The sequence below is a fragment of the Electrophorus electricus genome, chromosome 6 (assembly GCF_013358815.1).
Source record: "Electrophorus electricus isolate fEleEle1 chromosome 6, fEleEle1.pri, whole genome shotgun sequence".
Taxonomy (NCBI): Eukaryota; Metazoa; Chordata; class Actinopteri; order Gymnotiformes; family Gymnotidae; genus Electrophorus; species Electrophorus electricus.
Genome location: NC_049540.1, coordinates 19,503,273 through 19,518,744, shown reverse-complemented (window position 1 = coordinate 19,518,744; position 15,472 = coordinate 19,503,273). Strand labels below are relative to the sequence as shown.

At 43.9% G+C, this 15,472-nt stretch overlaps 1 protein-coding gene across 8 annotated transcripts in view; it reads right to left on the bottom strand.

Annotated features, from left to right (window-relative positions):
- LOC113571271 (actin-binding LIM protein 3-like) overlaps positions 1-15,472 on the bottom strand; it is a 58,227-nt gene that overhangs the window by 9,624 nt on the left and 33,131 nt on the right. For 5 of the 8 annotated variants that reach the window (XM_027000117.2, XM_027000116.2, XM_027000118.2 and 2 more), the window contains exons 4-12: positions 8,678-8,790; positions 7,867-7,993; positions 7,345-7,438; positions 5,213-5,300; positions 3,339-3,397; positions 3,078-3,149; positions 1,529-1,684; positions 859-978; positions 201-330 (exon numbers count right to left, since the gene is read on the bottom strand). In XM_027000117.2, the coding sequence (XP_026855918.2) occupies positions 201-330; positions 859-978; positions 1,529-1,684; positions 3,078-3,149; positions 3,339-3,397; positions 5,213-5,300; positions 7,345-7,438; positions 7,867-7,993; positions 8,678-8,790 (959 nt within the window). The remainder of the gene's footprint in view (positions 1-200; positions 331-858; positions 979-1,528; positions 1,685-3,077; positions 3,150-3,338; positions 3,398-5,212; positions 5,301-7,344; positions 7,439-7,866; positions 7,994-8,677; positions 8,791-15,472) is intronic. The other 3 variants (XM_027000123.2, XM_027000124.2, XM_027000121.2) reach the window with 2 other exon arrangements.

The window sequence follows — 15,472 nt, the reverse complement described above, 5'->3', positions numbered from 1 at the left end:
AGTTCCATCCACATACATACGTCAGCCTCAAAGATGACATATATGAAACATGGCTTTCAGATTCACAGGCACCACTTTTATGCCTGGTAAGCCTGCCAGGGTGGCGCCTCTCCTGGAGGGAGAGAGAGAGAGAGAGAGAAAGAGAGAGAGAGAGAGAGAGAGAGAGAGAGAGAGAGAGAGCGAGCAAGTCGAGGACTGACCAGAGCGGCGGTAGAGCTGAGGGGAGCGAGGCATGGTGGGCGACAGGCCCTGGCGGCTGTAGGTAGGCGAGTCGATATAGCCGGGGCTAGAACTCCGCCGATGCCTCAGGTCCAGGCTATCATAGATTTCCTATTAAAGAAAGAGCGGGGAACCAATCAGACAGGAGCCACATCATCTGCCCAGAATGCAATGTCAACCACTTAAACCAACAGCACCAGATTGACCAAACGCCGTTACCTCAGTGAACTTTAAATAAGAGCACAAGAAAGAATTTAAACAAGCCTAAACAGCAACCGAACACATACTGAAACCATCAAAAGGACATTGTTACCTCGGAGCTTAATAAATATTGACACACCGAAGAATTTAAACAAGCCCAAACTTCAGAGAAATGCTAATGTCAACAGTACCTGCTTCCTCGACTAAACAAAATCATGGATCTCAAACCAGAGGCACGAAGACATCAAAAGGTACTTAAGGTACTTAATCAGGTCACTATAAAGGAATGATAGAAAATAACAAATAAAGTACTTAATCAGGTCACATTAGATTTTTCCCTTTTATATCTCTTGCTGCCTCTGGAGACATGCATTACGTACAAGATCTCCTCTCTTTTGCCAAGCAAACATGCTGAGCAGCTTGAAAGCGCTTCATTACCTGAGAATATGGAGAGAGCGTTCCCATGGACTGCGCACACAGAGGTGGGGAGTAAAGAGGAGAGCAACATGAGCGGAAATCAAGCAAGCACAAATCCATTTCACACTCCATTACTCCGTTCTTCCCAGGCCCATGCCAGAAGATGGCAGAAGAAAGCAGAGAATGGAAAAGAGAAACTTGATATGAAAGATATAGTTGTTTGACTTGCATGAATCCTATTACAGAGATTTTCGCATACAATCGACATAATCGTCAGCATCTTCAGCATTTCGTCCTTTGCAATGCGTTTAAATGCAGCCATGCTTTACACCGCTGGGGTACTCGTTGGGCTATAACATGTGGACACCAGACCCAGAATACATGCAAGCTCTCGCATTTGTGCATTATCATCTATTCTTATTCTCCAAACACAAACATCACCTTGCCAGGAATCGCGTTCAAAACAGGCGGCGCAGCCATTCCCTCCAAGGATCATTTGCATAACCAAAGCAGACAGTGAACATGGATTCTATTTTACATTAAAATGTAAGTCTGTGGAAGTCGGATGCACTATGGGGAGCTAGGAGTGGAAACACAAAACCACTACACTGAATGAATGGATGGGATGGGGGGTGGGGGGTGCAGCAGAACGAAGCCAGAGTCAGTAGCGCTAAGACTGGTGTCTGAGTACCTCCCCATAGCCGCAGCGCTCTAGCCTGTCATCAGAGGAGTATCTGTGATAGGCGGCATAAGGAATGAGATCGGGCCGCTGTGCGTCATAAAGTGTTTTAATCTTAGGCAGCGTAGCCAGATCCCTGCATTTGAGGTTCTCATTCTCCACTTTGGCCTGGAGAGCAAACATAGAATAGGGACAGAACAGAGAGAAGCGATTGTGAGGATTCCACAGAGAGAGAGAGAGAGAGAGAGAGAGAGAGAGAGAGAGAGAGAGAGAGAGAGAGAGAGCCTGCAGACACTCAGATCCAGATGGAGATTGGATCTAGCATTGCAGCAGGCTTCCAACAGCAAGTACCAAAGATGTCCGCACACACACACATACACATGCACACACACGCGCGCACACACACATACACACACACATATACACACACATATACACACACAGTGGCTGCCAAAAGTATATGTTGTGTATGAATGCACATGCATTGCCCACTTTATTAGAAACATGGATCTGCAAACTCAGTGTAGATATATAGCTATAGGATACAGCTATCTGTCATCATGCAGATCGTGTAAGTCATCACCCAGCTCAGCAGTGGTCAGGTTGAGCACTGCGCCTGGCAACATGTGGCCCACAATCTGTAATTATGCACCTATAACATATGCACCTATAAGACTGGTGACTATAACAAACTTTCCAGTGTAGGTCCAGCACAGGTGAAAATGCAGCACGGGTGTTTCTAATAAAGTGGATGGTAAGTGTATAGGAAAATCTAGTTTCTTATGAACACACATGGCATTTGGGACACAACAAGTACTGAAAAATGTTGAGAGGAGTGGACAATTTTTATAGCACCAAGTTATAATAGTTACCCACTCAAGCATGGTTGCAGAAACACTTACCCACTCAGCCATAACTGATCAAATAGTCCCCCACTCAACCATGGCTGCTTAAGTAATTATCCACTCAATAATGACCGCAAATACTCAATTGTGACTGCTAAAATAGTTACCTAATCAACCATGGCCTCTCAAAACAATTACCAACTCAAACATGACTGCTCAAATAATTATCGACTCAGTCTTGACTGCTCAAAAAATGACTGACACTGGAGCAATAAAAACTGGGCCACACTGAAAAACAAGAGCAGAACCCTACCCTGAACTACTCTTCCCTTCATACTCCACTCATACGGAATGCTTCATGGTTTTCTGAGTAATCAAAGCTGCTGAGCGCTGGAACCACCTGTTCATGCAGCTGCACCATATATGAAAACAAGCAAAAATAAATAAATAAATCATGCAATAATTCTCACAAATGCAAAACAGTACAATAAAGAGAAAAGCTGCTGAAAAAAACAGCACGATTAGTCAATGTTGACCAACTTTCCGACAGTGTCAGATTAAACTGTAAGGGTTTATTGAAGGCCTTTATGTGAAATATATTTGAAAACATATATTTCACATAAAGGGCTGGCAATTAAGAAACATGGAGTGCAGGACAGTGTTTCTGTGTTTGTGTGTGTGTGTGTGTGTATGTGTGTGTATGGAGCACTACTTACACAAATGACTCGACTTGGGGAGCCTATACTTGATCCAGGAGGAGAGATGGAGGCCTCTGAGGTACGTCTAAACTGTACATGTACACACACACACATACACACACACACACACACACACACACACACACACACACACACACACACACACACACACACACACACACAGTGTGCATACTACAATATGCACGTATTCCACCATACAGCCAGTTATAGCTGATGCTTTAGAATTCCTGCTAGTGCGCTAGATGACCACAGTCTTACCCTGAGTTTCTTCTCAGTCTTGGCAGCCTGTTTACACAGCGGGTGCCACACTTCGGAGCCTGAAAGAGGAAACACAGGAAGGAGACGCATGAGTGTTGACACTGAGAACTCAGACACTACTTACATCTCCACATGAAGCATAACCCGCTGACATGCCTCTCCCAAAGGAAGGTTGTCTCCTTAGCATTCAGATGCTGTATCTCGCGTGCCGTAAGAAAGCGATGAGCTGGAATATCAGCACTTCTGTGCAGCTCGCACACATCGATCGCATGGGACCTTGGCAGAACGTATGTCAGCGGGGACGCGCACGGGCAGGCTCGACTCTGTGCTGCTCCCGTTCACTCATGCATGCACGCCCGCATCCCCTCCTACCTCCTTGACGCATGCACAATGTCAGATGTGCGAACACTCTCACACGACTAGTGAAAACTGCTACATTACAAAAAACGGGGAAGTTACAGTCAATTGGAACCTGTATCGAGAAACAACAGAGCATTGTGATCACACCTCGTGCATCCTCCCTGATGTCTGTGGTAGCCAGTACTGCAGAAAGGCTTGTAAGCTGATATCTCATTCCACTAGCATGGTCCATGGACGCCTGCGATATATGGCCCCTCTGGCCTTGGTTCAAATCCATTTGGGTTTCATGATCGTAATCCATCATTAACCTCAGTCCAGTCAGTCACCGTCATCATAAATAAAAAAGTTCCCTCTAAGCAAATCTTGCAAATCAAAGCATTAATATTAGACTCAACACCACAAAATGTATAATCAATCCACCCGGAGATTTCATTAGACGATTAATTAACTGCTTGCGCCCAAAACTGTAAGCACATCAATGTTTTATACATTGTTGGCATGAGGTTACTCCAGACTGCAAAGTGTTCTGGGGACCCATGCCAATAAACGTTCAGCAGGACAGTAAGAATAATTTTCCACTTAAGGATATTTTACTTTTTTTCCAGTTTAGCTAAGGTATGGTTGGGTTGTAATGAAATACGAGTAATGATGTTCTTCAAAATGCACATACAAGTTATGTAACACATTAACTGATTATTAAAATTCATGTTATTAATACTACTGACCAATCGATTTGTGCAGAGGCTACAGACCAACTGCAGTTGGATCCAACTGTAATTTAATGAGAAAAGACCACTTTCTCTGCCTTAATGATTTGTGAAAGTGTTTGAGAGGCCAGCATGAACATTTGTTCCTGATTCATATACAGTAGAAGAGAATGACCAACACTGTGGAGCTACATAAATCTTTCAGAGTCATGGCAGGTTATTATATGAAGATGACATTTTTTTATTACAGTAATGATAATTAGATACCTCAGACTTAAACTATAGAGTTGATCTTGAACTTAAGTGCTAAAATTCTTTATGTATGTTATATATTTTAAAGAAACACTTGATAATATCATTGATGTCTTGATATCTGAGTATCTGTCTCTATATTACAATCAATCTAATTTCTGTAGACACAACACTTATGTTTCAGTTGATTTAATGTACAGCAAGAATGTTTTGGTATTTATAAATGTGCAATAATTTTGCAATTATTTGCAACATTAATGTGTTGCACTAGCTTTAGGGCTGCCACCCAAAATAATCCCGATTTAAAAACAGACAGATTTAAAATGGGAAGTTCGGACAAAATGGACTGATTTAAGACAGGGAGATCAACCCAACCAGACTGATTTAAGACAGGGAGATCAACCCAACCAGACTGATTTAAGACAGCAAAATCAGACCAACCAGACTGATTTAACACACGGATATCGAACACACCTGTCTGATTTCAGACAGGGAAATTGGGCAAAATGTTCTGCTTAGCGGAGCTGGGGAAGTGGCTTGGCAGAGAGCGCTCACCTGTCAGGTACATTTCCTCTCCCTCAGCGAACATCATGTGACAGCGTGCACAACGAGCACAGGTGGGGTGGTAGTGCTTCCCGCCTGCCTGAGAGGGAGACAGAGAGAGAGATGAGGGCTTTCTGCTGTAAAGACACAGATGGGCAGGCACGAGCATCTGGATGAGAGGAAAAGACAGAAATAATGAAGAGTGGAGGAGAACGGAAGACGGCAGCGACGGAGGAGAGCAAGGGGCTTCGGAATCATACTGAATGATGTGGCAGTAATTGGCTTTGCGCTCTGTCCCGCTCTCTGAGCGTAATTAGGGAGTCAGCTGGTGAAAGGGGCCATTCTGAGGAGTTTAGCGTAACAGCTGCATCTTTCAGAAAGATACAGTTTTTTAGTACAACTGTCTTCCTCCAGCTTTGAAGAGAGAGAGAGAGATATGGAGAGAGAAAGAGAGAAATAGAGGGAGAGACTGACGGCGAGAAAAAGAGAAAGCAGGGGTGGGGAGACTAGAGGCAGCTGGTATTTCAACATCCTGCCAAAAATCTGAAAAGATACTAAATTTCATTTGACTGACTAGCTGATATTTTAAAGTCAGATGTCTACATTTAAAAGACATTTGCACGGAGTACTGCATTTGGTATATTCATTGAGGAACTTGACTATGAGTGACTGGAAAAAACGACTCCCTGTTCAGAGGTCTGACCTGCTGCTGCACATCAGTGACAAGAGCTGCTCTCCTCTGTCCTTTCTCTCTTGAGATAATCCTGAACTCACCTCTCTCTCTATTACTGTCACACACACACACACACACACACACACACACACACACACACACACACACACACACACACACACACACACACACACACACACACACACACACACACACACACACTGGTGGCAGACTTGTCAGAAGAGCTTCATCTTAAGTGATGATGACACTGCATTAACCGGGACCCCCTATTTATAGAGCCCAGTCTGTAAGCACTTGGATTGGAATGCATTAGGCACGCAGTCCACCCTCGGCTCATGAAAGACCGAGTTTGAGAAGCTCCATCTTAACGCGCCGCGCGATGGAAACGTCAGGCATCCTATTCTGTTGGTCATTCATGTAAGTGCAGGTAACCTGCCAGAGAACAGCAGACGCATTCACATGATTTCGCACCATTTAAGCACTTAGGAAAAAATGCACGATTGTAGCGGTGATAACAGAAGCATGAATGGCGCATGGTGAGTGAGAATGGACAACTGACATACAAGGTGCCTTTTTTTAAAACTCGACCAGGCCTAATCTTAGTAATGGACCCAAGGGTCTTTGCATGCTAAAATTGTCTACGCACTGTCATCCAGAAGGGAAAGAGATCAGATCAAATGTGATTTACTAAAAACGTTTCACACTTAAATCAGTGTGCCTATAGGAATGTCTGCCTTTTGGGTCCAGAATAGAGTAGCTTCCTTTAAAATCACTTCCCGCAGGGTTTAAAAAGTCCTAGAGGACAAATCCACTTCTTGGCTTATTTATTCGGCCATTCAGTCAGTCTGCTTCATTCCTTTTTGAAAATAAAATATATAGAGGGCAAGACAGGGGAAGAACACAGACATTTATCAGTATTTGATCTGTTCATTCAGCTTATCTCTCTGTCTGTTTTCCAATTTATGACAAAGAGACAAAGAAAGAGAGGAGCAGAGAACGAGGTAGTGAGGAGGAGGTAAGGATAGCTGTAGAAAGTGTCAGGAGTTGTGTGGTGTGAGATTGGGCTAAGACGACTAAACATCTAAAAATACAGATTACATAAGCAGCCCACATGTCATCTCCAAAAGATGCAGCTAATAGATGGGCTCTCGAGCAGAGAGACAAGCAGTGAGGGCAACTTAGCTTGCCACGTTTGGGATTCAGATGGAGCTTTACCTGAAATCTATCTGCAAAATAACATTATTTCAGGAGCTTCACCTTAAATTAATCTGTTTAATAATCTGTTTCCCACTGACAATGTAACATTGTATGCTGAATTTGTGTTTTGAACACCAACTTATACAGTCAGCGACTCACAAGTCAATTAAAGAATCTTAATCATATGTTAATTTATAATCAGTTATGTTAATTATTATCTAATTTACAGCTAACGCCAATCTAATGATCTCACCTCCAGGACTCTTCCACTGATGTATTTGTGGCAGGTCTCACACCTGATGCCGAACTGGCTGTGGTAATCTGACTCGCAGTATGGAACCCCATCTCTGAAAAACAAGTGCACATAGCAAATAGTACACAATGACCATTTTGTATGGGTCAATTTGTGGGAATATTTAAGCCATATACCGACCTAGCAACCCAGTTATGAGACAGCTGCTAAAAAGGCACAGTTTACATGAGAAGGGTTTGAATAAAGATAAAGAAAGATCATGTGGGTAAAAATTAGGTTGACTACAAATCCAGACACAGCCATGGCTGGTTTGGCGTTATGGAGAGTTTTGGAGCGAGACTAAACTGCCTTCAAAGTAGCTGAATCTGCCTATAAAGGTCACTTTTCTCCAGCTTTAACAAATACATTAAATGACGCAACATCTTGAATCGAGTGGGCCAGGTGACTGCAGACTGCGCAGTGTGTAGATAAGCCCGAAGTGTTTCTGTAAGCGGAGGGTGGGTGGGGCCGACGAGGACCTACTTGCTGATGTACTCGCCCGTGAGCACTGTGCCGCAGGTCTGGCACTTGAAGCAGCTGACGTGCCACTGCTTTTCGAGAGCCAGCAGGGACTGGCCCTGGGTTATCTCCTCCTTACAGCCTGCACAGTCTGCCACAGAGATGGGAAGGACGTTAGAGCAGGCAGGAGAGACAATATCAGAACAAAAGTATCAGAATAAATGTGCCTTCTTTGCCTTTGAAGGCAATACAGAAAGTAAGGCTGTAGAGAGCGTTATACAGGGATACTATCCGGCATATTCCTGTAGTGCACACTGAGTGCCCATGAAAGCAGAGGGATATCATCCACTGCAAGGTCCTGCCCAGTTAGCTGTTCACAGAATGAAAAATATCATGACAGGCATGCTCATGGGTCACAATCTAATGGAAAAGGACCACAAGCAGCACTATAGATAATTGTGTGTGTGTGTGTGTGTGTACATGTGTGTGCACATGTGAGAGAGACAAAAGTGTTATGGTAGAAAATATCTCATGGCTGTATTTGGGTCTTGCCTCTGTAAAGGTCACCCACTTTGTTCTCATTTAGGTGGCTAGACGGCTCTCTTACACGCCCTGTAGCTGTGCTATGGTCAGGAGCACGGGCACAGCCCACCGTGCTGAAATCCATTCCTCTTTATGTTTACAGCAGACGGCCATAACTCTGCATGCTGTCACTCAGTGACAGACACGTAGCAGCAGCTGTTCCCAGAGGAAGTGGCACTGCTCACTGTGGCACAGAGAGCACAAAACGGCCGTCGCCGTTACAGAGGGAGAGAGAGCGTGACAGCGGACTTACGGCTCGGCCCGTGGATTCTGACAGGCTCGCTGCTGCTGAGCGTGTGTGAGCAGTGCTGACACACACACTTCTTCCCGCAGAAGGTCACTCTGTCTCCGATGGGGAATGGCTTCCTATGACCCAGCGAGGTGGGGCATGTCAGGCCACATACATGCATAAGCATGCACACACACACACACACACACACACACACACACACACACACACACACACACACACACACACACACACATTCACACACAAATGCATGAGTCAGTCCTTGATGATGTATTACATTGTATAGCATTTTCTACAACATTTTGAATATTCTACCTGAACATATTAGCAGTAACAACTTTTCAGTTGCAGTAATAAGTTAACTTATATAACATGACACCTTTAGATCTATGAGCAGCAGATCAAATGACTTAACAGGCACCTCATGTCAGTGCCTAAACATAAATCTTATTCACTCACACACACACATACACACACACACACACACACACACACACACACACACAAAATAGCAAAAACACACACACACACACACCCCGAAACCCCTGGTTTTAATTGAGAACCTTTGTGCATGAAATTAAGTGTATTTATTGCATGAAACTTGTTTTTGTTTAAAAGTACTCAACTGACAAGAATTTACAATAAAAATATGTTTGTGTGTGATTATCTTTATGTCCAGGTAAGCTGAATATTTAATTCAACGTTTCACGCACACTCTTATTAAAACAAAGAAAACTATTTACTTAATCACTTGTTACCTAGTCAATGTGGTTAAAGTCATTTAATATATGGAATTTCTCAGTAAAGTGTACTTAATAACCTTACAAGCTACCTTATAACTATAATACATTATGGTGTTTTATTGACTATTACTACACTGTTATTACACTATGTTATTACATTGCATTATGTTGTGTAATTCAATGTTTTATTACACTGTTAATACAAAGTATAACAAATTCATTACATTACTACAATGCGTAATTAAAATGTTATTACATTGTTATTACAACACTGTTTACATGATTACACTGTTTACTACACTGTTTAATTTAATTACACTGTTTAATTACACTGTTATTGAGTTATTAGATTGTTATTATACCATATAATTACAACATTTTATTACATAGTTATTACACACTGTTATTATAATGAATTATTATTTTTTACAAACTATTCTTACAATGTGTAATTACAATCTGTTATTACATTGATATTACAATGTGTAATTGCATGTGTTGTTAATAGACTGTTATTAGACCTTATGATATGGTGTAATTTACATTTTATTATCGCAATGTGTAAATACAGTGTGTTATTACATTGTAGTACAATGTGTAATAACAGATATTATAATTGCTATTACAATGTGTTGTTACACCATGTTATTACCTTGTTTTTACATCTTAGAAGCAAGGGTAGCACACAAGGGTAGCACATAAGACATTTTTGTAATTGATTAAGCTGAACCACAAGCATTAGAGTCCTCAGTTCTGGAAGTAAGTTAAACACAGTCTTACCTTATACCTTAATAATTATACATTTATACTTAAGCAATATCACATGAGAAGGATTGCAGTTCTGAATATCAGAACAGCTGCACAGCTATAATTCAGTCATTGACATGAAGCCACAGGCCGAGTGCCAAAGATAATCACAGGCATGCTTTAATGCAACAATTCAACAAGTGTCATACATTAATTAAACGTAAAAACAGATTATGATTTGTTCATTTATTTAATAATTTATTTGGCTCTGTCAAAACAAACAAATCTACAACTGGGCTGGATCTGAACTGTTGCCAAGCAACACAAACATTTTCCATTGTTTCCATTTATAGTGCTATCTGTGAAATGTCTGTCTGATGATGGTTGCTTTGGGTGGCACAGGTGACTCAGAAAAGTTTGTTACAGTCTAAGACAGATAACCACCATTGTTAATGTAATTAACAGTTAACAGAATGCACCTGTAAGGCATAGTGATACATGTATATTTCAGTGTCAATGATGTTATACTCTAAACAATCAAATTACTTGGTTGCAGCTAATTATTGTATTAACCATAATAACAACTCTGGTGTTTTCAGAATGGCTGTGCTGTGTAGTGGAAATAGTGCTATGGATTATTTGGTTGACAAAAAAACCTTTTCAGAGAAAAACGTGTTCAAAAGTGTTTATGAGTTTCTGAATGAAAGTGGTTTAATTTCTCTTCAGTAAATGTGACTCACCAAATATTTTATAAAAAGGAAAAGACAACTAAAAATGTCTCTTCTCCAGCAATTATCGAAACGTGTAACTAAAGTCTTTACAGATGATGTGACGTGATGAGGCAAAGCAGGATGTGGGGATGAGTCGTGTTGAACAGAATGAAACATTCTATTGTAGCACAGAACAAAGACGGACGCGTGGCTAGCAACCTAACCGGGTTAAACATCGACAGCACTCATATGCAAACACAAGACTTATATACATGCACACTAACAGTACACAATGAGGAGCAGGTGTGAAACACAGGGAGGGCGTGACCATACAGACGAACGCACACATACACACACGGGGAGACATTTGGGGGGAGGGGCCATACCGTGACAGAGCCCCTCCCCAATGGCATGACTCCCGGTGTGCCAGTTTATCGGGCTACAGACCCGAAGCCCACGCCAAATTGCGAAGCCGGAGGTGACCTGATACGGGCCAGTGCGAGCAGGACAGCAGAGGGAAGGACAGGAACCAAGGCGACAACAGACACAGGAAGACAACAGACACACTGACAGGAACAGGCACAGACACGAAAGGGGACAAGGTAACAGGTACAGTGATCGAGACCTGGGATAGGCACAGTGACCGGGACAGGTTAAAAAACAGGACTACATAAAGGGCCATTAAACAGTCCGGTGGAGGTAGCAGGAGCCCCAGCTAGTCCCCCAATCGTTGGCTGGGTCGGAGTCTGCCCCGGCTGGATGGGATCCTCCCTTGCCGACTTGTGTGGCGGCGGCGGCTCCGGCTTTGGCGCGTGTGCATTCGGAGACGTGCCAGCAGATTGGCCCATCTCGGGGGCAGGCACTCTGCCTCCTTGCCTTTACGACTCTGCCTCCTTGCCTTTACGAGGCTTCCAAGTAGGCATCTAAGCTATTGGGCTGCGGGCTTTCACAGAGGGAGTGTCCTCTTTTGATGACGACATCTCCCTGCAAGCCCCATTAGGCCGCCTACTTATTCCGGAGCGGTACCTCCTGGGCGGGGCCTTAGGTGGTACTTTAGGCCCCGGAGGCTCTTCGCTTTCGGAATCTGTCGATACGGTATCTGTCTCCGAGGGAAAATCCCTATGGACGGCCTCCTCCACCTCCATCGCTGGATTCTCCTCCCGATGCACTTCTGAGTCCGATCCGAAGCTGATGTCAGTGTCTTCCGATCAGAGGCTGGCATCCGTTCATACTCCCCATAGCTCTCCCGGTAGTCCCCGTAGGAGTAATAGGACCCCACGAAGTCCAGAACTGGATACTGGTCTCCCTTGTACCAGCTCTCATAGTCCGTCGGGGGCCTGCAGGACTCTGCCGAGTCTACTACTGAACTACACACAGGACCCACCCAAAACTTTCCAGGGTCACTCTCCACTCTTGTTGCGGTACCGAGAGTGCCCAGGAATATGGAGGGATTTCCCGCAAGGGCTGGGGAGGAACGGTTATGCGCCTTCTTCCACTTCTCTTTCTTGTTTTTCTTTCCTGGCATCCTTGGGCGCTCGATGTTTCTGTGACGTGATGAGGCAAAGCAGGATGTGGGGATGAGTCGTGTTGAACACAAGGAAACGTTCTATTGTAGCACAGAACAAAGACGGATGCGTGGCTAGCAACCTAACCGGGTTAAACATCGATAGCACTCATATGCAAACACAAGACTTATATACATGCACACTAACAGTACACAATGAGGAGCAGGTGTGAAACACAGGGAGGGCGTGACCATACAGACGAACGCACACATACACACACGGGGAGACATTTGGGGGGAGGGGCCATACCGTGACAGATGAGCTATGAAGCTAATTACTTTGTACTACCATCGGGAAGGTAGAAATTATTTCTACATGACTTTCAATCTGATTATCTGAAAGAAAAGAATTTGTCCAGAAATGGCAATTAATTAGGGTCCCATGAAGTATCTAATAATCAAAGGCTATTTCAAGCACCTATTATACGTAATGACTGGTGTCATTCTCCATACATGCAAGCACATAAATGGGAGATGAGTCACATATTCATCAAATCACACATTAAAAAGGCTAATTTATGGGGGCCATAAATTGGGTGATTGTAAATCGCCTAAGAAAATGTTTTCTGCCCTCACAGGAGTACATTAAACCATCTTAAAACATGCACAGACAAACATGGCAGCATTAGCTAGTAGAGAGAAAGGTGCCATAGGGTTAGTCTCATCTTAGACAAGGATTTTGGTGTGGGCTGCACAGAGGAAACACACATATATTTAAGAAGATTCTTTTAGGATTAGCATTTTTGCATTGGAAACATGGATAATACTTTATATGCTAACCTACCTAAAAGTATTATCATATTCTTGATTCTTTTGTACAACCACTGCTGAGTGGCTTATGCCCTCTCAATTGTGGTGAGTGAGCCCCTTGAAACCTTGAAAATCCTTTGTGAGATTATACCTTTGCTCACACTATAGGTGAGACTCTAAAACAACCGCTTTTTGCAGACATGCTGTTACTGGAGCTGGGCACTGGCTACTGAGGAGGAGCAGTATGGCTGCACTGGGGCCAGACTAGCTGATCTCCGAGCAACTGGTCATCAGACAAACCAGCTGATGAGGTTATGGGACTTCAGTCGAGTGGCTGTTCGATCATAGGATGTAAAGAGAAAAGAGCACACCAGTCGGTCTAGACATGGCCACACATGCACACATGCTCGCACACGCACACACACACGCACACACACACACACACACACACACACACACACACACACACACACACACACACACACACACACACACACACACACGACCTGGACTCTAAATCTGCTCTACAGAGCACTGTGAAGACAGTGGACACTCTTTGGTCTTCATAAGATCACCTTTAGAGTCAGAACCAAACATTCCATGAGAATAATCTCTTCTGTGCTGTACTGCACAGAAGCAGTGTGATCAATAAAAGCTTAAGGTATGAGCATCAACCTGAGGACTCTTTTGATCACCTGTGGTGAGCCCAAGAGAACTCTTATAGAACAATTCAAAGCTGCGGCAGTCAAGATTCTCCCTCAGGCTCTCCTTTATGAGAACTTAAGCCAGCTCCCCACTGGGAGCAGCACTGTGTGCCAGGATGATGTACAACTCACACACACGCACAGGTGGTAGACAGTGTATATGATAAGACACTGTACTGTAAATACTGTTTCTACAGTATCGTGCATATACAACACTCAGAAGAGACACAGTGAATCAGCAACAGTGCTGTCCTTCAGAAATGCGTGTGTGTATGTGTGTCCTTCTGCTGAACACCTTAAAGGCATGTGATTCTTTTCATGTATCTCTCAAAGGACAAACGCTAAAAACAGTGAAGAAGAGTTTCGAGTCCAGCTTGACGACGCAGATTTGGTGAGCATGTGTATGCGTGTGTTCCCTGGTGTTCACCCACCTCCCTCTGGTTGTGTTCATAGTGACACCTCCCTTGCCATACTTTAAATAGCCTCACTACTGGTGCAGCAGCTAACTCTCTTACAGCCAGCATCCATTTCACAACAGCATGTGTGCACGGACCATGTGCCTGGGTGCTCACAAGCTGAGGTTTCCGTTCCACTTTGCTGGACGTCAATAAACCATTCAAAACGTATACCTGTCTAATCTTTCCCCTCCAACGTGAGGCTTTTAGTGCATGCGCTAGGGTCTGAAAAAGGCTCTTGTCACACTCGCGCTCAGCTACTCAACTGAATCGAGGGCTAGGACAAGTGCTCCTGACACTGGTTCCAGCCCTGCGGCTGAAGAATGTCCCAGTTTGTTTAGACGCCACGTTAAAACATGACACCGTTTCCTCTGTGCCGTTCCTCTTTGGAAGGTGAAACACGCTCTGCCACCTGCACACAACGGCTCCAGAAGACGAGCCAGGCCCCTTTCGTGGGATTTCATGAACAAAGGCGCACTTGTCCTTTTGTTCGCACAGGAACATTTTCAGAGGAAATGACTTCACGCAAAAGGATCGAAGGAGACCCACCCGAGCTAACCTCAGAGGCATCCAAGTGGAGCTTGGGGTGGGTGGGGGGTTTGGATGTGTGTGTGTGATGCACAGCAGGGACAAGAAGATCAACGCAGACTGCAGGAGACGGGATACTATCGTCGTCTTCTCATATTGCTCGCTTGATTGGGTTGTGCATATTCCTCCTGTAGAACATCCAGGAAATCCAGCCATTTCTCTCCATGGAGGCCACTCAGGTGCTTGTTCAGTTCTTGTCATCTTGAGGTTGGACCACTGCAACTTGCCCCTGCCAGGTCAGACTCCTGTACCTTGTCCACAATGCATCTACATCACTTCTTCTCAACTTTTGTTCTCCCATGCCTCCCCATTTTTGCACATCCTCGACTCTTTCCCTCTCGAACGAATCTTCGACGAGATCTTCGACACCGATGCTTGCTTACAAAGCCCAAACAGACCAGCTCATGCTTATCTAAAGGCACTTATCACACCCCATTCTGCGCCATGTTCCAGCATTGTCCGACTTGAACGTCCAGCCATCAAGACACAAAGAAGACATGCATCAAGACTATTCACTGTGCTTGTGTTATGGTTTCC